The sequence below is a fragment of the Leuciscus leuciscus genome, assembly GCF_965113295.1.
Source record: "Leuciscus leuciscus genome assembly, chromosome: 2".
Classification (NCBI taxonomy): domain Eukaryota; kingdom Metazoa; phylum Chordata; class Actinopteri; order Cypriniformes; family Leuciscidae; genus Leuciscus; species Leuciscus leuciscus.
The window spans coordinates 53,156,311-53,181,853 of NC_138726.1; the positions used below are offsets into that span (position 1 = coordinate 53,156,311).

The 25,543-nt window shown below is 39.9% G+C and overlaps 1 protein-coding gene and 1 long non-coding RNA gene across 2 annotated transcripts in view; one reads left to right on the forward strand and one right to left on the reverse strand.

Moving 5' to 3' along the window:
- The window catches only part of LOC309482674, a 460,652-nt gene that overhangs the window by 210,857 nt on the left and 224,252 nt on the right, over nucleotides 1–25,543 (reverse strand). The window lies entirely within an intron of this gene.
- dnah2 (dynein, axonemal, heavy chain 2) overlaps nucleotides 1–25,543 on the forward strand; it is a 170,821-nt gene that overhangs the window by 86,694 nt on the left and 58,584 nt on the right. The window contains exons 29-43 of the mRNA XM_082147655.1: nucleotides 8,001–8,181; nucleotides 8,632–8,770; nucleotides 9,828–10,045; nucleotides 10,196–10,297; nucleotides 10,378–10,503; nucleotides 10,584–10,694; nucleotides 11,665–11,853; nucleotides 11,951–12,054; nucleotides 14,657–14,846; nucleotides 14,948–15,128; nucleotides 16,480–16,607; nucleotides 19,209–19,361; nucleotides 19,959–20,084; nucleotides 22,265–22,483; nucleotides 24,629–24,746. Coding sequence (XP_082003781.1) covers nucleotides 8,001–8,181; nucleotides 8,632–8,770; nucleotides 9,828–10,045; nucleotides 10,196–10,297; nucleotides 10,378–10,503; nucleotides 10,584–10,694; nucleotides 11,665–11,853; nucleotides 11,951–12,054; nucleotides 14,657–14,846; nucleotides 14,948–15,128; nucleotides 16,480–16,607; nucleotides 19,209–19,361; nucleotides 19,959–20,084; nucleotides 22,265–22,483; nucleotides 24,629–24,746 — 2,285 coding nt within the window. The remainder of the gene's footprint in view (nucleotides 1–8,000; nucleotides 8,182–8,631; nucleotides 8,771–9,827; nucleotides 10,046–10,195; nucleotides 10,298–10,377; nucleotides 10,504–10,583; nucleotides 10,695–11,664; nucleotides 11,854–11,950; nucleotides 12,055–14,656; nucleotides 14,847–14,947; nucleotides 15,129–16,479; nucleotides 16,608–19,208; nucleotides 19,362–19,958; nucleotides 20,085–22,264; nucleotides 22,484–24,628; nucleotides 24,747–25,543) is intronic.

Consider the following 25,543-nt stretch of genomic DNA (forward strand, 5'->3'; position numbering starts at 1 on the left):
TGTGTGTGTGTGTGTGTGTGTGTGTGTGTGTGTGTGTGTGTGTGTGTGTGTGTGTGTGTGTGTGTGTGTGTGTAAGAGATAAAGGAAGCAGGAATGTCCTGACCATCTGCTGCACATTAGAAAGAGACCCCCAGCCCAATTCAATTAACATCCACAAGCCCCCTGATTGGGCTCAGGGAGAGAGAGAGATGGGAAGAGAGATAAAGGGCATTGCAGGACTCTCTACCCTGCAGTAAATATGAGTTTCAGCGTTCTCTGATGAACTCCTGCCTGACAGCGGGGCGAATGGAAAAGTCATTGATCACACACACACACACACACACACACACACACACACACACACACACACACACACACACACACACACACACACACACACACACACACACACACACACACACACACACACACACACACACACACACACACACACACACGTGTATACGGTAGACTCATTCAAAGAGGTTATGGAATTATGTTTGCTATGAAACAGAGGGAGAGATAAATAACTACTCTTGATCTATGAGCATGTTTGAAGTTTTGTTTAAAAAAAAAAAAAACATTTAAAATGAAGATACAGAGGGAACATTTAGTTGGTGATTCTCTTTATTTATCCTTATTGCTGTTTATCTTTTTTTATAATTAATTTAAATCTGACAAAACTTTACTGGATGTCCCTTATTTTATTTGTAACATATTAACATGCATTTTAGTACCTGATATTTTGTTTTATTTATCTATTTATTTATTTTATTTTTTAGAATCATTAGATGTGTACTCTAGTAATTATAATTAAAATGATTGTATGACCTTAATTAAACTGACACTTGAAATGACAAAAAGTGAATAGCATAGTAAATGAATCTTTTCTTGTCTGCAATCTAACATTATATTTTTCATGACATTGTGGTAACTGTGGTGTTAGTGACTGTATTTAGACACTGACTGTCAAATATCTGCATTTACTGTCTCTGAGGCAGCTACTGGTGAAGATGTAACTAATAAAAGTGGGTTTTGCTCAAAGTATAATTAAATTAGCTTTGAAAACACTTGATATGAAGAAATCCTACACTCTAAAACAGTGATTACATTAAGATCCACTGTGACAGACAGCAAAGAGCCGCAGAATCCTAAATAAGGACCAGTCTAAATTATGTCAAAGCATTCCAGCCGTGCTTATTTTATTGATAACTTGCTCATTATTTGCAGCTCGTTTATATTATATGGTGATGTTGATTTGGTAGGTAACAGCCATAATTGTGCATAGAATTTCCTTTAGTTTATTTAGTACAAGTAATTGTCATAAATGGGCAACATGCCTATTTTATACGGTTAAATAAATGCCTACATTGCAAATATTGAATGCAATATTTTTCAAAAAGAATTGCTGTCTTTTTAAGGTCATTGACCCTCATTTTGATAGCTAGTTATTTGTGCTTGTGTATATGTGATAATTCTGTGGCAGTAGTAATGTAGTCCGCTCTCTCACCTGCTGCTCCTCTGAGAACAGCCTGCAGTGAGGACACACAGTTAGATGATGTGATGGGACAGATGCAGTGTGTGTGTGCGTGTGTGTGTGTGTGTGTGTGTGTGTGTGTGTGTGTGTGTGTGTGTGTGTGTGTGTGTGTGTGTGTGTGTGTGTGTGTGTGTGTGTGTGTGTGTGTGTGTGTGTGTGTGTGTGTGTGTGTGTGTGTGTGTGTGTGTGTGTGTGTGTGTGTGTGTGTGTGTGTGTGTGTGTGTGTGTGTGTGTGTGTGTGTGTGTGTGAGAGATACAGAGAGAATGAATCCTATCATCACTGCACCTCTCCCACAGCTAATGTTCATGTGTGTGAGTCCGAGTCAGAGAGAAAGAAAGAGTTGAGAGTACGGCTCCTCTGATTGGTCTGAATCAGAGTTCCTGCGGCAGGCGGGTTGAGTGTGTGATCACTTAAAGCAGAGGTGATCATTTACAACCTTTCTGAGTGTGTGTGAGAGCAGCCATGCTGTACTGCTTTCATCCATATTTAACTATATTAAGTAGACTATAATAAACAAAAGTAGATAAATCAAATAATATACATATATTGGGTATGCTAAAGTTTGGTAAGTTGGTAAGATAAGTCTCTTATGCTCACCAATGCTGCATTTATATAATCAAACACACAGTAAAGAAAAAAAACTGTAATATTGTGAAATATTATTAGAATTTAAAAGAACAATTTTCTTTTTAATATGTTTCAGAGTGTAATTTATTCCTGTAATTTAAAGCTGAATTTTCAGCATCATTACTCCAGTCTTCAGTGTCATATGATCCTTCAGAAGTCATTCTAATATTATGATTTGGTGCTTAAGAAACATTTATTATTATTATCAATGTTGAAATAATTTTTTTTTTTTTGTGTGTGTGTGTGTGTGTGGAAACCATGACATTTTTTCAGGATTCTTTAATAAATAGAAAGTTCAAAAGAAGAGCATTTTGAAATAGAAACCTTTTAGAAACATTATAAATGTAAATTTACTGTATCCTTAATGAGTAAAAGTATTAATGATAGTGCATTTTGTTTTGTTGTAACACCTGTTAAAGAGAGTTGAAACACTTCCACAGATAAAAAAGATTAGCATTTTTCTTTAAGCTCTTCCACAGCCAAACAACTGGCAAATGTAATCGCTTTTTATACATTGATCAGTAATGTTGGGATTAAAGTTATGAAATATTTCTGGAGTTATAGACTTTGTAATCCACTTATACTGTAATGGCTTGAAGCTCATATTAACTGCCTGGATGTGGGGGTTTAAACAGGTTTTCTGCCATTCATCTTTGGATATATCCTGTTATATTCTGATATATGATTTTAATGATGATCATATTCCAAAAGTTTGTGAGCAGAGGAGCTCATCATGTGTCATTTATTCATATACTGTTGCATGCAGAAAGGCAGAGAGCGTACTTGCATGAGTTCTTCTTTCTCAACCATCATAACTTGAGTTTATTGTGCTGTATTTTTATGGTGGCTTCAGGCCAAAACACCAAGTCCTCATAAGTGCACTTAAACTTGATTAAAGCTGCATTATGATTCACAGAGTTCTTACATCGTGTTTCAATTATATTAAGAAACATACTTAAATGGAGCATAATAGAATATAATTTGGGGTCAGTACGTTTTTTTTTTTTTTTAAATAGAAATGAATACTTTTATTCAACAAGGATGCAATAAATTGTTCAAAAGTGACAGAATCCTGAAACAAAGTTTCCTAAAAAAGAATAATTAGTGCAACTGTTTTCAGCATCAACAATAACCAGAAATGTTTCTTGAACACTAAATCAGCATATTAAAAGGATTTCTGAAGGATCATGTGACACTGAAGGCTGGAGTAATGATGCTGAAATTCAGCTTTGATCACAGGAATAAATTACAAAGTTATTTTAAATTGTAATAATATTTCACAATATTACTGTTTTTACTCTATTTTTGATCAAATAAATGCAACATTGGTGAGCATAAGAGACTTTTTGCGAAACCTGACCTTCCAACCCCAAACTAGCAAACTAGTGTAATTTATATATTACAAATTAGGGCAGCCCCCCAACTAAAGATTTTTCTAGTTGACTCGTAGTTGTTTATTTAAGCAATTAGTCGACTAATTGCATGTTTATATGAATTTAATTAAATATATACTGGGGGGCTTAATATATAGCCTATTCCCTGCTCAAGCGCACACATAAAGCTTTCCGCAAAGCAAAATAGCAAGGAGACATTTTAATTGTTTATTAATAAACTAGTGTTTTCTGAGCCAGTGTCAGTTGATGATGCTGACTTCCATCTCCGCAGTAGTGAACGCGCCTTTAATGAGAAATGCACCTTTCATACGGATTGCATAATCAGAGAGTATTTGTTTTTGATTCAAATTAATTAATTTAAAAGTAGACATGTCAAGCTTTCTATAGATATATTTGTCATGTCTGTGAAGCAAGTAGCCTTTACTCTTTTGGTTAATTTTTGTGACGCGCTCCAGTTCACGGAGACTGGGACTGCAGAAAGCACAATCTGTTTGTTTTCTTAATTTTACAAAAGCACAACGTTTTGTTTTTATTGTGAGTTTACACAAATAAAAGTAGGCCCTTTATGCTGCATTCACACAGAACGTGAATTGAGCGTCAAATTCACTTCAATCACGTCTAGTTGGACGCTTGAACATTTTGAATCCACTCGCGCGTCCAAAGCGAATTGGACGCGTGTATAATGCGAGAGTTTGAAGCAAAACAGACACACATTCGAGGTGAAATTCGCTTCTTGTGGGAGGGGCAAGTGCTAGGTCGCGTCTATCGCGCCGCAGGACTCTAAATGCGCATCAGCGCGTCTTTACATTGACTTAACATGGAAATCACTCGCTCCAGACGCTCAATTCGCGTTCGGTGTGAATGCAGCATTACAGTTTCGAATGATGCATTACATGACCAATAATGACTATTTATATGAGTAATAATAATGAATAATAATGAGCATTTTAAGTGGTTTCCGCTGTTACCAGGAAAAAATGCAAGTGATAGCGCCGGCGCCTCCATGTCATGCAGGAAGCGCGTTAATATTTTAGCTTCCACATTCCACACAATCACTTGGATATGCTCCTAATAGCACACATTTATCTAGGTTAACATTAGAGTTATGTACAGTTGCTGCTACTAACATGTTTCAAATGATAGCCAAATTTGAGGTCGATGGATGATAGGCGAATGTTTTGATTTCCTGCTCGACATATTGTAATTACCACACGGACCCGCCGTTAATGATCTGTCCCTCACAGACTGCGTGACTTTGCCACTTCCTGTGGATTTTTTTTTTCCTGCAACTAACCGACTAATAACATTTTGGTCAACTAAGCCTCTTCTCGTCGACTAACGGTCAGTCAACTATTAGGGGGCAGCTCTATTAAAAATATTTAATCTAATTGAAATGATATCAGATGCACATGAGAGAAAGTGTCTTTGTCTTTGTGCTCTAACCTGTTGATCTCCTTCCTAACATATTCATGAAATGCAACTGCAAGTTCCGCTAATATCAGTCATTACAGACAAAGGCGTTCACCTCCACCATAAATGCTCTTGGACTTCACTTGTGTTTTTCCCTCCGGCGCTGCTTCAGTGATGTGTGTCGAATGCTATATGTGTCTGTCATGTTGCTTGGACTGGAAAACAGACAGATTATTCCTCTGAGTGTGTGTCTGTAGGTGCCGCAGGCCAGAGATTGTGCCTGGTTTCATGCTGTCGCTCAGGAGGTCAGGTGGCCCACGCCTGTCACTCACCTCCTCTTATTCTCTCCTCCTTTCTTCTTTCTCTCTTTCCTCACTACTCCTTCCCATCAGCCCTGTGCTCCCTCTCAGAGAGAGAGTGTGAAGAGGTTGTTTTAAGGCATTTACACTCATCTTTTTCACTTTTTTTGTGCCCTTCACCAACTGACATTGATGTGCAAAGTGCAAAGTGTGTGTACAGTGCTCCTCCGTTGCTCATATGCACACACTCTGCATGCAGCGGCATCGGTTAGAGCTCGGGGAGATGGAGAGACAAACAGAGATGAATGACACACACACACACACACACCTGCGGCTTCAATCTGAGAAATCAAGAGATGTGTGACATGTTTTGTGCCTGTGTGTGTCTTTCCTCCGGGTTCGTGTGCTCGTGTGAATGTATGTGAGTGTGTTTCTGCGTGTGCATGCGGACATCAGGTGCCGTTGGCATGGAGACGGCTGCGGCAGCGCGTGAGGCTGCTGCCATGGCAACGCAGTACGCCGAGGAGGGGGGTCGAGAGCCACTGCTGTTCACTTTGTCCTCTCTTTTGTTTGCTTCATACATCGAGCTGTGTGCGCGCCAGAGAAAGGGATGTGTGGTAGTTTGTCGAAATGAATAACAGACAGAACCTTGAGCTCTCTATATTACCTTATTTTATTTCACTTGTATTGTGAATGTGCCTTTTATAAATATGCTTTGTGTACGTGTACATGTTTGGCCATAGTTATGATCATCAAAAACTGCCGTTTGAAGCAGTCCTGACTATTTAAAATGCTCATAAATCATGTTTTGATAGATTGTCTAATGTCAACAGGTTGCGTGAGGGTTTGATTGTGAGGGTAAGGTTTAGCAAATACTATAATCTTAGTATGAAAACCATTGCAGCCAATATCCTAGTAATATGCATGGTGATATGCAACTAGTTAATAGTGAGAATTGGACCCTAAACTAAAGTGTTACCATAAAAAATATACAAACTTTCGTGTGTGCACTCGTAACTGTTGCATGCTCAAGAGAAACTTTTTACCTGCTCACGTGAATTTTTTGCATGCTCGCGTGTTACAATTTCTGGTTTATGGATGATTTAGCATCTGAAAGAATTCGCAGGGATCTTTTTGCTTAAAATTTGGCATTGCTTTAGGGCAGTACCTCTAATACCAAGACCTGATGTCCGGTTTAACACATCCTCTGTGGCGACTGAGAAACCGCGCCACAAAATGGAACAGTTAAAAGTGCTCAAAATGTGGATTTCGTTAGGGCAGTATATTTATATTGTCCCATATAAACCTTTAACGGGCAATTAAAAAAACATTGGTACAGTAAAATGTAACTTACAAGTGGCGAAGAAATGCTGAATTCCTTCAGTTCTAACTATTGCTAGCACCGCCTTAGACATAGAGGACTGAAGGGAGCTTTGCGTTATAAAGGGGAGGCTCATGCGTCAATAAGTGACAAATGTAGATTCAGCCTCATACTAGAGCAACTGCTCTAACGAAATTTAAATTTTGAGCACTTTGTTTGAACACAAATTTTATGGACCCTTGAACTTGGCAAATTGGACAATGTACGCATCCATATTGTGCCATCAGTCTATTTCACGGCGCGTTTTCTCAGCCGAGACATAGGATGTGTTAAAGACATAAGCCCTTGATGATATTAGCCTTCAAGTACTTCCCTAACGAAAGCCACATTTTGGGCGAACAGATTGCTATTAATTCATGTGCCTCCACAGTGTTGGGGGTAACGCTTTACAAGTAACGCAAGATGCGTAATCAGATTACCTTTTTCAAGTAACTAGTAAAGTAACGCATTATTTTTAAATTTACAAAAAGAGATCTAAGTTACTTTTTTACTTAAGTAAAAAACTTTGTTTTCCTGTTTATTGACTGACAGCTCTTCTGTCCACATGTTGAGAGAAATTGTGAGTAAGTGCAGAGGCATTATGTGTGAACATGATGGTTATTGTAGTTGTAGACTCAAATTCGGTATTCCTCTGAATAAAAACAGTGAAACACAATCTCTGAATATTACACAAACCTGCAATAACTAAATGTTAAATTACACAAATATGCTTTATGTATTTAATTTATGTATAATGCCCTTTCCACAAGATGTAAAATAAGTCTTTGATGTCCCCAGAGTGTGTATGTGAAGTTTTAGCTCAAAATACCCCACAGATATTTTTATATAGCATGTTAAAATTGTACATTTTTGAGCTAAGTCTTCCGAACGCGCTTTCTTTGTTTTCTTCGTCGACTCTGCCATGATTCACGTCTGAAATGTGTGCTAGTGTCTTCCATAGAGGCTGCTTCATATGCGGTTGATGTATGTGCCGTAAAGCAAGTCGTGATTCTCGCGAGATTTGACGGGGCTCCACCTCTCAAACTAGCATTGCTGGTTTTGTCCCCCCACCCCACCCCCCCGCTTTGCTATCGGGATGATTCGCCCTACTACGAGTTTGTTTACCATCGAAATCATTTCGAAGGTATTATCTTACATAGTGTGCCTTTAAATGACATTTGTTGAAAGAACAAATGCAAATAAAATATGTCTTTATTTGTAGCTGTTTTAGCTTATTTTAGGACTAATTATTTTAAACCCTTTTGCCGTCCCCTTGGAAGTGTTCCAAGGCCCCTAGTGGGACCCGGTCCCCTGGTTGAGAACCCCTGGTCTCTGACGTGTTCTCACAAATATGCCTTCTAAAATGTGTGTGCGTGTTTGTGTGTGTACTTAGGGGAACAGAGGAAGTGTTCCAGGCTCTGGAGGATAACCAGGTGACACTGTCTGTCATGAAAGCATCTCGTTTCGCCAAAGCATTTGAAAAGGAAGTTGACCACTGGGAACGCTGTTTGTCTCTGGTGCTGGAAGTCATTGAAATGATCCTCACTGTACAAAGGCAGTGGATGTATCTAGAGGTACGCACACACACAGAGCACTTCCTACAGTTTTATACAGCATGTTAATCATTCAAATGCTTCTCTTATGCTTTAAAAGACTATGGTTACATTATCCAGCTATACACAACACACTCCTGACCTTCCTCAACACCCGGCTCTTTCTCAATAAACACCAGTCACATTAGATCACAGAGGGGTCCTCTCTCTACATGTGAGGCACAAACTCACTTCACTGTAAATGATAATCATCTCACACACACATAGCGGAGTTCAGAGTCACACATCTGTTCTGTTGCAGCTGATGAGGAGAGTAAACCGTGGCTGTCAGCCTGGATCCCTGTGTGTACTAGTGTTTGTAAACACACCTGTGATGGCTCCAACCGAGCACCACACTGTTTTATCTTCCCTTCTGTGCTTTTCTTCGTTTCGGTTGTCTGCTACCACATTCTTCCATTTTTCTTTCTTTAGAACATCTTTCTGGCAGATGACATACGTAAGCAGTTGGTTCGTGAGACGGCTGAGTTTGATGACATCAACTCCAGTTGGAAGATCATCATGGGCCGACTCGATGAGGACAAAAATGCTCTCAGAGGAACACACCACTCAGGTAATAAAGGGATGGTGCTGGATGATAAAAAATGCCTGACTGGAGAAAGTCAGTTCAGTTGACCGCTAGCTTGGCAACACTCCTGGGCAGATGGATGAAACGTGTCCAGGTCACATTTCACCTGGGAAAATATTTTATTTTGCATAAAAAACATAAAGCAGGTTAATCATTAAGAGTTTTGCAATGCAGAATTATTTTAATGACAATGAAGTACAAACATAATTCATTCAGGCATCTTACTTTTTTTTTTTGCAACTTCCATCTTTCTCATTACTGAAATTTCCAGACTTTTTTGTCAGTCTAACCTTTTTTTTTTATATATTTCCTTAAAGTACCCGATGAAATTAATATTATAGTTAATATTTCAATAATTTAACAGCAAATGTGCATGTTCACAGTTCTCTGATGTTGGTTGATTTATGATTTAATTATTAGCTTTTTTTTCTCACTGACCCCCTACAGTTCCCTCCTGATTTTCTTTGTATTAGAATGGGAAAAAAACATGTACAGTAAATGCAGAACAACTGCAAAGTACAAATACTGCCATCACACACACACACACACACACACACACACACACACACACACACACACACACACACACACACACACACACACACACACACACACACACACACACACACACACACACATACACATACAGTATATGGGCAAATGGGTTTCCTTGTATTCTAGGATTGTTCTAGTATTATTTTATTGAGGGTACAGATCCTACTGTTTAACAACGTATTTTAGATCGTCAATACAATGTGACAACTATAAACAACTATTTTGCATCTTTTAGCATATCACATCAGTTTTTAGACATTTAGTATTGTATAGGTTATACAATAACCAATACTAAACATCTATAATGCTCTTTAGATTGAAAGGAGGGACTTCCTTTTCTACAGTCGACATATTGAGCGTTGCATTTTCTCCCAGTCATTTTTCTACTGGAAAAATGTGTTACACTTCTGAATACTAAGATGTGAAAATGTAAAGAAAAAAATGGTAATAAAGAACACATGTATGTAAATTTTTTCTGTGGTCTCAGGTCTTCTAGAGAAGCTCTTAGAAATGAACACTAGGTTAGAGGAAATTCAGAAATCGCTGGACATGTACCTGGAGACCAAACGGCAGGTCTTTCCTCGCTTTTACTTTCTGTCTAACGATGACCTCCTGGAGATCCTGGGTCAGACACGCAACCCTGACGCTGTGCAGCCGCACCTCAAGAAGTGCTTTGACAACATCAAAAGTCTTCGCATCAACAAGGTGACATGCCCAAAATCTTATACTGTATGAGCAGTTGAGCAATTTTATATCACATTATTTGTATATATTTTACATTTCAGAAATGTATGGGATTCACCATGAATATTAGTTTAATAATCTGTTTGTTTGTATGTGTGTGTGTGTGTGTAGTTTGGGATCAGTAACAGCAAGTCGGAGGCCAATGGGATGTTCTCAGCTGATGGGGAGTTTGTTGACTTCACTAATCCTGTTCTTCTGGAGGGGCCAGTGGAGGTGTGTTTCCAACACACAGTTCAACACACACTTTCTTGACAAAAGCCTTCTCCATTGAGCTTCTCGTCTTGTATGTGTAGGCGTGGTTGTGTGACGTCGAGCGAACCATGCGCTGGAATCTGAAGGACTGTCTGAAGAACTGTTCCGGGGCTCTCAAGAAGATGCCAGGAAAGAGGGGCAAATGGGTGCGAGACTGGCCAGGACAGGTGTGTGTGTGGGTTAGGGTGTGTGTGTGTCTGTGTACATGCAGCAATTACACAGCAAAATGTGCTTTGCTTGTCTACAGATGTTGATCACAGCCAGTCAAATCCAGTGGACCACAGATGTCACAAGAGCCCTCATGACCAGCAAAGAGAGAGGAGATAAATCTGCCCTTAAATCACTAAAAAAGAAACAGGTGAGAGGAGCTGAGCAGTTACAGATTTGAGCTAATGATTCACAGGTCACCGGTTCAAACACCTGAAAGGCCAATTTATGAATTATATAGAATTATGCTGCCATTGTCCTCTTGGGAAAGAAAGATGGTTGCAATAGGTGGATTTTCCCTGTATTAAATGTACAATAAAGGTCTGTAGATACCAAATCCAACAATTACGTTTTTTTCCCACCAGCGACAGGTGGAAGAGTGTTTGAATCCAAAAAGGAATATCTAGACAGAATCTGCAGACTTTGCCCCCTTTTTCTGTGCCAATTTAGAAGGAAATCTGTAGGACTCTCTGGAATGGCTTACAACATGGTGTTAAATAAAGCTGAGGATACTACACACTTGTTAGTAGCTGAAAGCAAAATAAAATTATCCCTAATATTTAATTAACAAACACACAAGCAGTAGGGGATTTGTAGAATTTTGGGAATGACAGGTGTTTTGATTCTGCAGAAATCTGCGGAGTTCTCTGTGGAGTCATGCGGGCACAGATTCAGTGCGAGTCTGCTAATAACTGGTGGATGAACTCCATAAACACTACTGACTTCACTCAAATGAGTTATTCATTTAATGTGTGTTTGTACTTGGAGCACAGGATACACTACATACACAAGTTAATTAAGGACGGCAGCTCAAATGAATTTAATCCAATCACATCTTATAAGCCAAAGCCAGTGAGACACAGAGAATGGCTTAGGCCTGTCTCTGTGTCTTTGAGAGTTGAGATTTAGTCTCAGAGCATGGCTTTTTGGGCTTAAGGAAGGTGGGGATTTTTTTGATGTTAATTTACATTTACATTACACGTCTCAGCTGATGTTTACCGAGTATGTTTGGAGTAACAGCGGCTGGGTTTGATCTGGAACCCCTGATCCATAAAATTAGTTTGCGTTAGGTCTGAGTGTGCCTGTCTTCTAATAATGAGTGTTTGCATTGTGTTACCCAGGTGTCCATGCTCAGTCAGTACTCTGAAGCCATACGAGGGAACTTAACGAAGATTCTGCGCTTGAAGATCGTCGCACTGGTCACCGTGGAGGTCCACGCCCGTGATGTCATCAGCAAACTGGCCAAAGCGGGCTGTTGTGATGTCAACGCCTTTGACTGGCTGTGCCAACTACGCCTGTACTGGGAAAAGGTTAGGGGGAAGACAGGATGAAGGGATGGAGAAAACATATAGAATAGGCAGATGGTCATCAACACAACAGTCTAAATGTCTCTGTCTGTGTGTGTAGGATGTAGACGACTGCGTCATCAAACAGACCAACACACACTTTCGCTATGGCTACGAGTACCTGGGCAACTCTGGTCGTCTGGTCATCACCCCCCTCACAGACAGGTAACACACATGATCAATTGGAAACGATATGTACAGTCAAAACCCTTTCAGGCAAGTCATTTCACTCGGCGGCCATCTTTGAAACGCCTCTTGGGCAGCTGTTTTAGTCATGCAAGTACAGTTCCTATCTCTTTGAATTGGGAAACATCAAATTCTCCAAAGCTATTCAGCAAGCCTACGATTAAATTTCATATTTGCAATCACCATTGAAATCTGACAACAACTAACTAACACATAAATGTGGTTTCTTATGTTCAAATAGCATTAAAAAGTTTTTTTTTTCAGGCTGGAGCAGCCAATGCGCATGCGATTGGCTCTTTTATTTTGAAGGCGGGACTTGTTCAGCCTTATAGGGCGTTGCATTTCTTCCATTCTTAGTAATACGAGTGCACTGTCTTTCTATATATGAAGTCTTTGGTATAGTGCAGGTTTTAAAACAAAAACCCTTATTTTAACATATAAAAAACCTTTGAATAAAATTCATAAAAAGATTGCAATCATTTTCAATCTTCTTTTTGTTCCGTCCCCCCCAAAGATGGATTTTGCCAGTTACTTATCTGTCCACTGCAAAAAGATATACCGGTAGTAATAGATATTCCAGAGGTACATGGTGCATGAATTCTGAATGTTTTAAATGTCATAAGTAATAAAAAAAAAATTAAAAAAAAATGTCATAAACATTTAAATGTCATGAATATAAAAATACACTTTATTTTACAAAGTCCCCCATGGTGGGAAGTTCGGACACTTTGTTTTCATTATTGTTTTTATTTTTTTATCCATTTTTTGGGAATAAAAGTCAAGTCATTATGTGGTGACCAAAAATGAACTGATTGAACAAATCAAAAACTCTTATATTTTAGGGGTTTGAGAAATGAGCCACTCTTTGTCAATCCTCTTTATGAAGAGATGCTTTTTTAGTTCCCATATACTCTATGCCAGGCACTTTACTGCCTGCTTTAATGCACTTTCTTGCCCAACTCATCCATTTCAGAAATTTAATTGAGTTTATTATTATGGTTATTATTTTAGTTTTGTAATGAAATTCATACATCATATGTTTGTCAATAAAATAAAAAATTGTCAAGCATTTTATGAATGAAGCTTTAAATCAAAAGGTCTGTGCCCGGTTTGCAGAAACCCCTCTAGTGATTTGACTAAAGTGTATCCCTGAGGGGAACTAAATCCCTGAGGTTAGGGATTTCTTTAGGAGCGGTGCAACAAACGGTGGTTGTTAAGTCACAGTTAACGGAACATAACGGACTGCTGACCTTTACTACAACTATACGGCTGTACAACAATATCTGAGTTATGGAGATCATTTTTAAGGGGGTCTGGCAGACAACAGTAGCATCCTAAAATACAAACACTTGCACGCACACCGATGCCACCAAACCCAAAAATCCTTCCGTGTCACAGAGTGCCACTCATACTTTTCCATAAAAATATATTTGTCCCTGCTTAACAGAACTTAAAGAATGATGATGACCTTAAGTGGACCCTTAGGTTTTTTCTTCCAACCAATGTTTCACCTGGTGTATCCTTGACCTTATAACTTGGATTTTCTTAACCTGAGGGCTTTGTCGTAACCAGGCCCTGATAACCAGTTCCCTCAGACAGAACACAGTAACATCCGAGTGAAGCATGTAGTATTATACTCTCACTCTTGATATGTTTATTTGAGTGAATTTCACCTGGGTGTCACTATGCATGTTGATGCATTAACACCACCAAGACCTCTGGCTGAGATATAATCACCTACACTCTCATATTATACTATAACTCTCATATGACTAGAGATAACAATATATTGTGTGACAGCCAACTCCTGCATTTGACTGATGTGATCAGCTGCTTTGTAATGATCATTATGGGGACTCTGATGCTGTTATCTGACTTCAGCCATTATCCAAGTCATTATGATTGAGAGACAGGGATCATGTCATTAACCTTATCAGTCAAGATCTTACCTCCCCATCAGTACACTGCACATAGAGGAAGAGAGAGAGAGAGAGGAGCTCCAGATGTCTCTGTGTGATAATAGAACAGAAATGTGAATAATTTCGTCTACTTGAAATTATGCAGAGATTCCAGCCAGGAAGTGGAGTCAGGAGTCAATGGCGGATTTCCTGTAGTGTGCCTTCAGAGACTGCACAAAATCAGCACAGAACGTGCCTCCAGTGTAATGAAAGGAAGAATCTAATCCGGGTTTATTATGTTGAGAGGGTGACATCTTAAGCCCACTCAAGGACATGGACAATGTGCTTAAGCCTGTCTGTCTCTTTTCCATCTGTGTTTGCGCTTACGGATTCATGTGATTTGAGTGAATTTCAGTGTGTCAGTGTGTCTATCCCTGTTTCTATTCTAGCCTTATGAATTGCCAAGACATATTCCCAGAAGTTATTTGTTACAAATCCTCCTTTTAGTGGTGTACTTAAAGAATAAAATGGTCAATAAAACATGATAAAGAAAGAAAGTGACCAACTCCATGCATATCTACAGCATGTTTTTGCCATGATTTGTCAGAACACATTATAAATGTGTAAATATCATATATGTCAGTGTGTGTATGTATTACAGAATGTGTTTGTTCTCTGTGTAGGTGTTACATGACTTTAACCACAGCGCTGCATCTGCACCGGGGCGGCTCTCCCAAAGGCCCTGCTGGAACTGGGAAGACAGAGACGGTTAAAGATCTGGGTAAATCTTTGGGCATGTACGTGATAGTGGTTAACTGCTCAGAGGGCTTGGACTTCAAATCTATGGGCCGCATGTACTCCGGGCTGGCTCAGGTATCCAGTAAACCACATCATTCAAGCACTTAAACTCAACAACAGTTAATGTAGTGTTATATGTGAATATAATGTGAATATGTGCTTATGTCTCCCTCCAGACAGGTGCGTGGGGCTGTTTTGATGAGTTTAACCGGATAAACATTGAGGTCCTGTCCGTGGTGGCTCAGCAGATCCTGTCAATCCTGTCTGCTCTGTCTGCGGGACTCAACAAATTCACCTTTGAGGGAAGACAGATCAACTTGGTCTGGTCTTGTGGAATCTTCATCACCATGAACCCAGGTGCTCAAACTCACCATTATGTTTCTCCATCAAGCCAACTTACTTTCTTCTGTGGAACTCCATTTAGTGAAAGTAAATGAGGACTGAGGCTGTCAAGCACCTTAATGACAAAAATGCATCAAAAAGCTTTGTCTGAAACAAACAGACATTTAAGTCATTATGTGCAAGTAATCTTCGGTCTTCAATGCTATGACATTGATTCTGGATCAATTGATTGATTGTTTGATTAATTCATGAAATCTCGCACCAAGGAGAACTGGGGAGGGTCAAGATTTTCAGTGAATAAACAGTGTATTTTGGTCAGTTTTTTTAGACAATCTCATATTATATGGCTTCAGAAAAAAATTATATGGATTCATTTTCTAATACTTTTAGGGGTTTTATTAATTTAATTTAAGAGATTGACAGCCCAAGTCCTCATTTACTTGCAATGAGTAAAATAAACCCTTTATATTCCTCTTTTAGTGTGTGTTCACACTTGTCATGTTTGGTTGGATTAAAACGAACCAGGTGCGATTTCTCTCTTAGTGCAGTTCATTTTAATAAATGTGAACACTGATATCTGAACCCTGGTGCACCAAATAAGCGGAGCGAGACGCTGAAAAGATGAGTCTCAGTCCGCTTTCAAACGAACTCTGGTGCAGTTCGACTGAAATATGAACGCAACACGGACCAAAGACATGTAAAGGATCCAAAAACAGGACTTGATGTCACAAGATGCGACACTCAAATAGACAGAATGCTCAAGCGTATCTATTTTTTCTCATCATATTCGCGATGTTGCCCATCACAGTTCAGTACAGGCATCAGAACCGTGTCTCCTCACAGCAGATCTTCATTTGTGTGTGTGACGGAGGGATTCCTGTCGCTGTTTTGACTTCTTTACACATTTTAATAAGCTCTTCACGATTTCTCAGCTGGTCAAAATAGCATCATATTTAGGCTACGCACATACGAGCGCATTTATCCACAGCACTCGCGTTTGTCATGGATGTTTGGTAAGTCATGAAATATGCGTAATAAAAGCCGACCAACCAGATTGTGAAAATATCCCCATGCCTTTATTGTTAAAATGCCAATGTGAACGCTAGGTAGACCAGGACTAAATGCGATCCAAGCGAACCGAACTACAAGTGTGAACACACCCTCATATTCCACTGAATACAGTCATACAGGTGAAACAAAATAAGGGTGAGTAAATGTTGATTTTTATTATTAAAAAATTAAAAAAAATTGGTGATCTATCCCTTTTAATATCTTTATAGAGTTGGCAATATGTTTTAGTCTGTGCTTTTGTGGTTCTCATTGCCTTCCTTCCTCTCTTGTCTGTGTATGTATATTTCTTCTGTAGGCTACGCTGGTCGCACAGAGTTGCCTGATAATTTGAAGTCCATGTTTCGGCCGATCTCTATGGTAGTGCCAGATTCCACCCTTATAGCTGAGATCACGCTTTTTGCAGAGGGTTTCAATAACTGCAAGGTACACACACACACACACACACACACACACACGCACGCACACACACAACTTCAGTCTGATATATTTATTCTGAAAGTTATTGTATGGCTATGATTAACACCAATTCAACCATTAAAAAAATGGAGTGTGATTTTGCACTCCTTTCTTTGACACTTAAAGGTTTCTCTTTTTAAAGCATCATCTTTTTTCAAATCATGTCTCATTCACTAACAACCTCAGAGCAAAACAGAGGCTGTTTTGTCCATTTTAAAACCTTATACTTAAAGCTGAAGTGTGTAATTTTTTTGTATGCTAAAATACATTCTCCTATTCCACACCTCCAAGTATCTATGATTCACACATTTTATTATCCACCAAGGATCATTTAGGGCAGTAACAACACACCCCTCCTCAAAAAGCAGCACAATGAAGCATCATTCATGTCTGTACCATAACACCACTCATTAATATTGTATAATTGAGTCATTTCTGTAAGTTCAGAGTGTATGAAGAAAACAGTTGTCGAAGGAATTGAGAGAGCTGCTTATTATGGGATATTAGATTCTATTGAAGATGGCGGAGATCAACTCAGTTATGCAAACACAGATGAACTGGCTCACACACACACTTACACACTCCAGGGGGCTGATCCTGCCATCGGATTACCTCCAACACGCAGCAGGCATGCCAATTGTGAATTTACGCACGCATGTGCGCGAGAGACATCCGACCGATGCATAATGCCAACCCCTTCAAACACACACTCCACAAACACACACCCCTGTGGTTGACCAAATCCCACAAGTTTCCACTGGCTGCGTCCCCTCTCTTCCCCTGCCTGCGCGCTCCAAACGGGAAGCCTCATTTGTTGATGCCGTACACAAGCCCGGTGGGCTGGCAGCGGCACAGGCATGGGGAATTGGACTCAGAATTACAAATAATGGACTTGAGATTAAGAGAGCTGGGAAGGGAACCAGCACCGGCCCCAGCCAAGCACAGAATGTCAATGGCAGATTTGATTGTCCCGGCATACTCGGCCCTCTTCCAGACACCCATCTGCATAGTCAATATGGCAGAATCATCGCGTGCTGTTGAGAGAGAACTATTACCTTTGCAAATGAAAGGAAATGGACATATCAATGCCGGCCGTGTTAGAGAGAGAGAGCGGGAGAGTATTGCCCCGACGCACCGGAGTGTGCAGGTCTTGGTGTTATGAGCCATAACTGACAGCGAGATGACCGTCCCCTGCGAGCCCATAGTCTGCTTAGCCTAGCGTGACTTTGGCGCGTGTTTCCGTGTGTGTGCTCGCATGAGCGTTTGTGCCGGTGTAAGTAAGACTGTTAGCAGGCGGTGTGGAAACGGAGCTGACATGGTAACCCTCACACACACACACTGACTTCGGCCTTCTGTTACTTATTCCCGGTATTCATGGGGACACACATACGCACACTTGTGTGCTTCAGCCTTTGTTGCATTCTGTCGCTCTCTCAATCACACACATAAATAGCACCCATTGTGTTCATTTTAAAACAGTTGTGCTTTTAATTGTTGTCTTTCCAATAATATTTAATCAATTACATCTTACCTTCAGACTGTTTATAGTTTATTCATGTTGAATTTACATTGGTGAATCATTGCTAACGTGCAATTGCATTATGGGCATTAAGCATGTGTATTGAAGCTCCTTTGTCTAATTTAAAAGCCTAAATTAAATCTGTTGATCATATAAAGCGATCGTGTCTCTTTCGAAATTTTGGACTAAACCGCTCATTTCATATAGATTTCTTACGATCTCTTTATGAAGTTTTTGAAGCATTAAAGTGTCAGTTGCGTAGCTGTTAATAGAGGGACAGAAAGCTCTGAGATTTCATCAAAAAGAGCTTCATTTGTGTTTCGAAGATGAACGAAAGTCTTACGGGTTTGGAACGACATGAGGGTGAGTAACTAATGACAGAATTTTTACTTTTGGCTAAACAATCCCTATTAATTATTAATTAATTATTCGATTTTCATCAACTCAGGAACCCACTGCAGTTCCCTCACAAGCCCCCAGGGGTTTGGGAAATCCTGCTGTAAAACAGTGGCATACAATGCAAAACATTACTGATTGGTTTGCAACACACTTTTTACTTAAGCTCTCCAAACACAATACATTTTTGCAAATTCGACAAAACCTTTTTGATGCAAACCTCTTTTGAATCATTGTGTTTTCTTGAGGTTGTTCGTCTTACTGACTTTATGATTTCTTGATCTCCATTCCTTCATAGATGAAAAAATGATGCAATAAAGGTTATTGAATTTGTTCATTTACACGCCTCTCACTCCCTCTCATGCTCTTTCTTTATCTGCCCGTCTGATATATTACTGTATTACTGTCAGATACATTACTATACCTCTTCCCATGGTTTCTGTTAGCTGTGGGTGTTCAAGGTCAGAAATCAGACCTTGATCAGCTATTGGCCTAAATTTTTCTCCCCCATTTTTCCAGTTTCACTCAAGAATATTAATGGGTTGTGAATGCAGTCTCTTGCTCATTGCTCATCATATTATCATTGTATTTCAAAAAAAAAGAAAAGAAGCATTGTTAGACTTAGTCTGTGTCTCTCGTTGTCTCTCTCTCAGGTTTTGGCTAAGAAGGTCTTCACTCTGTATTCTCTGGCAGTGCAGCAGTTGTCTAAACAGGATCACTATGACTTCGGCCTGCGAGCTCTCACCTCTCTGCTTCGCTATGCTGGAAAGAAGCGCAGAGCTTGTCCTGACATTGTCGATGAAGAGGTGAGTCACACAAATATGCAGCATCCAATAAATCCAGAAACATTCCTCTCAGAGTCCTGCTTTACCTGAATACGCCTCAGTGCACGTTCAGTGAAACAGACAGCTTCTGTGTGTATGTGCACTGAACTATCAGTGTGTTTGTGTGTGTGAAGTGCTAATGCTGAGAGAGACATGTCACAAAAGCGTGCTCCTCTCTGGATGTGATAAAAAATTTATCAAAGGGGACAAAACCTTAAAAGAGAAGTCGAAAAGGACTCATAAGCCCCACATGAGTGCTCATCTTGCCACTCTCTCTGTCTTTTTCTCTTTACTTCAATATCATCACCCATGGAAAAGGTGCCCCATGTTTATTTAAAGGTTCACATATGTGTAAGGTATGCTTGTTAAAATAAATGTCATTCGGAAGCAGTATGGCTACTGCTTTTGATTACAGAAGAGCAGGAAGGGCAGTTTTCAGATGTATCTGAGACCAGTGCGGTCTCCTGCTCATAAATTAAGGTTGACATTTGGTTAAGTGAAGCTGGCCTACCTTAGCTGGGAAGATGTATTAAGCTAATTTAACATCTTTTTTTTTTTTCTCATACCCTTTGACCTCAGATCCTGCTGATGTCTATGAAGGACATGAACATTGCTAAACTAACCTCCGTCGATCTGCCTCTGTTTAACGGGATCATTCAGGATCTTTTCCCTGCCGTGGAAACGCCCACTATCGACTACGGAAAGGTAGCCTGTCCCGTAGCATTCATCTGGCCTCATAATGGACTCACAAAGCAACCGAAAGTCTCTGTCTATTTGTGTATGAATGTGTGTTCTGACTCACAGCTCTTAAAAGCATATATTTTTTGTGTGTTTTTGATTACACCCATCCTATTTTTCAGTGAACAGCTCTCACACAGGCTCTCTCTCATTGAAACACCTTTCAAAAGATCCATTAAAGCCTGCAGATATTTTCCTGCCCTGTTTGCACACAATTCACACAGTCCACTTCTTTAATACAGATAAAGGCCAATGCAAAGGTGTTAGTGGGAGCTTAGTGGATAATATTCTGAGAAGCACCCAAAAGGTTGCTGTTTTAAAGCCAAGACAGTCTAATCTGTGGGCTGGAGAGTTACAGATATCCCCGTTTAACTTTGTGCCCTTGAAGTGTGTAGTGTGTAATGTCTACGCCAATAACTATAACTCAGGACATCCATCTAGAAATTACTTACTTATAGTTATCTCTGCACTTCCCTGCTGAGAAAATATCTTAACCAGCCTAGGCTGGTTTATTGGTCTTAGCTGGTCTCCCATCCTGGTCAGCCTGGTCTCTTGGCTGGTTTTAGAGCAATGTTTCTCAACCTTTTTGACTCCATGGCTCCATGTACCGGTACATCTTTATTTTTTAGTGTGTTTCATTTATTTTTATAAAAAAAAAAAAAAAAAAAAATTCTGTCATCATTTACTCACTCTCAAGTTGTTACAAACCTGTATGAATTTATTTCTTCTGTTGAACACAAAAGATAATTTTTGGAAGAATACAGTTGACTGTAGCCATTGATTGCCCTAGTATTTTTTTTACATACAATGGAAGTCAATGGGGTCCATCAACTGTTTAGTTACCAGCATTCTTCAAAATATCGTCTTTTGTGTTCAACAGAAGAAGAAAACTCATACAGGTTTGGAACAACTTAAGGGTGAGTAAATGATGACATAATTTTCATTTTTGGGTTAACTATCCCTTTAATATAACTAAATTTAAATAATTGAATGACTTCTTGGGTGCCCCTTGTTTGAGAACCACTGTTTTAGAGAGTATTTGAAAATTTTCAGCTGGTCAGGCTGGGAAACCAGCGCTGGCCACTTCACTAAACCAGCTAAACACTAGCTTGGCTAGACTGCGAGTCCAACTAGACCAGCTAAAGATCAGTTCTGGCTGTTGTAAGAGGGTTTTTTTCCCCAGCACAGTTTAGACTGTGAAAGAGAAAACATTTTAATATCTTTAAAATGTAAAATCTCTTTAAGCAAGACACTTTATCTCTGGTCAACTCAGGGATCTCTATTTTAGTACAAACTGTATACAGTAGGTATAAAATAATTATTTAAATAGAGAATGCATAGCTAAAACTTTTATGTATTTGATATATTTGATTCTCAAAATGTTTGAGAACCATCTTCAAGCACTTCAAAACCTGGCTTAATAAACCGCCTTCTGTTGTTTTGATTAATGCTTTGTCTAAATACACATTTAGCTATGTAAAACATGCCAAATGTGTGTTTAAACCTGTTCTGCTGAATACAGACAAATGCTCTTTCTGAGAAAGAGTTTATAGAGTTTGCGACTCAGGTTTGGAGATAGAAGGCAGATTCCTCAGAACGTCTGCACAGCTGCTTCCTGCTCCTTCCACATTCAAATGTGACACAGACACAGACACACACACACACATAGACAAAAAGTAGTATATTTCTCCTTCTCTGCTTCCACTCATGCACATCATAGTGTTTTTATTGCTCTTATATTACCCATCCTGCATCCTTATCTCCACCTTACTCCAGCACAAGCGCCTCAGAGCCGATCCCTTTATTCCTCCTCTCCATCTGTTTAACGAGTCGAGAGAGAACTTCGAGAGGGAGATTAAATTAACCCGAGAGTTTAGCATGGCTGCTTTAGTGCCTCTGGAGCAGTTCTGGTTGGTGCGACTTCACTCAGGGGTGCAGTATCAGCGGGTGTTTTTATTAAGATGGCCGCCCACCTCTTGCCAGTTCATTTGTCTTTAGTGCTTCAGTGAGATTCACCTCCTCCGAAGGGATGTTTTTCCATCATGGAAAGAGTTTATGCAATGTTATGAAGCAATTAGCACATATTTGGTTATCAGAATTTCGACATTACTCCGTCTTACACACTTTTTCTTTCCCTTTATCACTAGCTGAAAGAGGCTATAGAGGCAGAGATTCGTCTAAGCGGTCTCCAGGTGACCCCCTTCACCGTGACCAAGGTAATTCAACTGTACGAGACCAAAAACTCCCGACACTCCACGATGATAGTGGGGAAGACTGGCAGCGGCAAGACGGTCACGTGGAGGATCCTTCAGAACGCCCTCAGCACCATGCACCGCAACGGAGTACCCGAGTTCAACCTCATACGTGTGAGGCTTCTATCTAAACCTTATCTCTCAACTTTCTCTGGATCAATAGCTAGCTGTGTTGCTTTTTATGTTGTCTAAAGTGCAACAGGTCAACGCAAGGTTCCTCAATAACAAAGCGGCCCCGTTAGCTTTATCGAAATGAGTTGTCTCCATACATGACTAGTTTTAAGGGCAAAGATCATGCCTCTAAAACAAATGTCTTCGCAGCAGCTGTGTTAGAGCCTAAGAGGCTACGCCAACCTTCCATCCCTCATTACCATGAAAATGAACCGCCGTTAGCGGCCGCGCGATGCATTTACCACCAAGACAACTGAGTTTCCCTTAAACACTCTTCGCTGTTTAGAGAACATGTGGCAACAAGGGCTTAACACTCATTAAAAGCCCCCCTGACAGACTCGCGGCTCACTCGTGGGTGTTTTGACAATGATGGCGTAGTCAAGACGGCAGCTAGCGCTAATTGTCGCCGCTTATGATCTCTTTCTTTGCACAGTTGGTTTGGCTCACTCCACCAAACCAACCAGCCACTCCACGCTGTGCTTTTAACGCAGTCATTGGCAGAGACTCCTCATGTCTAAAACCGTGTGTTTAGCGTTCATGTTTGTTCTGATCTTTTTTGTTTTCGCTTCTGTTGTTTTTCCCCGTCTTCTTGATTCTTTGTAACCCCTTTCACGTGTCTCATCCTGGTGTGGATAAAAATAGAAGAGTGGGGTTGGGGTGGGGGAAATATGTGTTTCTCAGGTTTTTCTTCTTTAATGATGTTCCTGGAGTGTGTGTGTGTGTGTGTGTGTGTGTGTACAAGCGAGAGATGCAGGTGAGGTCTGAAAGATTGTTTTTATGCTTTGCTGATATTCTCAAAATCTTGTTTTTCTGTATAGACGCCATCCAAATTTGCTCCCTTTTGTACTGCACCCTATAACATGTTATGAATAGTATACTACTCTTACCGAGTACGTTTAGTTCCAACCATGCTCCAACACACCTGGTTGCAATTTTCAAGTAAAGCTAAAGAACCTGATTAGTTTATTCAGGTGGGTTTAATTAGCGTTGGAACTGCTGGGACGAGAAATGAGGGACCCTGTACTTGCTAAATTAAACATTTAACATGATGAGGTCAAGTGACAACATGTAGCATGCTGTTAGTTTTGGAATATTTGGTTGCTTTGAGAATAGCACATTACCAATTACAAAATTAGATTAAATGCATAAAAATAGATAGAAATACTAAAAAACTAAAACAAAATGCTAAGTGAATACATTGTTTAACATTTCATCTTATCACAGTTGAAAACAGTTGTGCTGCCTAATTTTTTTGTGGAAACATTTAACATATATATTAAAGATACAAGTATATTTCTTCAAGTATATATGTATGTATGTATGTATATATATATATATATATATATATATATATATATATATATAATACTCTTTACTGTTTTTCATTTTTTTGTAAGTATGCTGTGCAGTATGCAGTAAGAACTATAGAATTCCAATTATTCTATAAACTAAAAAATAGAAGTCCGTGTACACTGTATACAGCACAATATTCAGTAAGTGTAAGGTAGTCTTCCATTCTGAACACAGCCTAATTCTCTCCCTCTCTCTCTCCCTCCAGTGCTTTCGCCCCTGTCCTTGTCACTGTCTAATTCTCTCTGGGTTTGGGTACCTGTGGTGACTGTGTGTCTGTGTGGGTTTGCATATGATTCTAAATCTCTGTTGGTTTACATCTCGAGGTACTCTCTGCCTAGTGTGCGTAATTCTTTACAGTTTGGGGGTCCATCTTGTTCCCCGCTCTCTCTGTGACTCAAGCTGCCATTTCTATTGGCATCCTCCCTTTCTCTCTCCCTCCTTCTTTCTGTCTCTCCATCTCTCGATGCCTGTCTCCTCTTTCATATCTGACTCAACACCCCTCCCTCTTTGCATATCTATTTCTGGTGCCTATCTCTATCTCTCCATGCAAACATCACCTCACCCTGTTTCCTCATTACCACCACTCCGTATAATACACACACCCACCCTTGAGTCTCCTGTGTGTCAGTCTCTCACCGCTGTATGATTTCACCTCTGTTTGCTTCCTATCCTGTAGTTGAATAATTCCCTTCTACTTTAAACTCTGACCTTTTACCTTTGCTGATGCCCCTTTAGGAGTGTCCCCTGAACCCCAAGGCAGTGAGCCTAGGAGAGTTGTACGGAGAATACAACCTCTCCAGCAATGAGTGGACGGATGGCGTCCTTTCCTCACTCATGAGGGCGGCCTGTGCAGGTACATTTTGTCTTGTCTTTGTTTTCTTTAAAGGTGCAGTATGTAAGAATGACAACTAGTGGTCTAAATAGGTACTGCAGTCGAATTAAAAATATCGGAGATCGTCGTTTCTCCCGCCACTGCTCCTCAGACTGGACGGCGCTCACACGGGTTGCCAGTTTGAGCACACGCAATAGGAACCAGCGCAATGGACAATGAAAATTGCCAACGTGCAGTATCACAGACCAAAACAAAAACTAACATTCCAGCCTGGAAACGCACATTTCAAAGTAAAATTACTGGCTGTAGAAGAGTTTTTCAGAGAAACAAGTATGTGGACTTAGCATGTTTCCTCAATATATGCAAACAGATTATGGTATTTTTATGCTTTAGTAGAGTGAAAAAGTTACATACAGCACCTGTAACAAGCATTTCAGTGCGTGGTGTACCCTGTGTAAGCAGTGTAAATGTCAACTTATCTTGAGTTTAAAGACAGAGAACAAAAAAAAAATGGGTACACTTTGGATTCAGACATTTGTTTGGATCGCACTCATACAGTGTGTGCATATAAAGACAGCAGTCTGTGGAACAGTTCTGCAGCAGTGCTCTTTAATCGTCGCTCTCGCACTTCTCTCTTCTTCACATCAATACAACGTCAAATACATTTCCCCCTAGAACTGTCAAAACGTGCTAAAGAAAAACAAGCTCAGGTGTCTCATTAAAGGGAGAGGAAGCTACTCGGTGAGTCTGTTTTGCACCCATAGTATCGATTTGGTTTTAGCATGAAAAGAGTATCATTTTAATGATGGACACTTTAA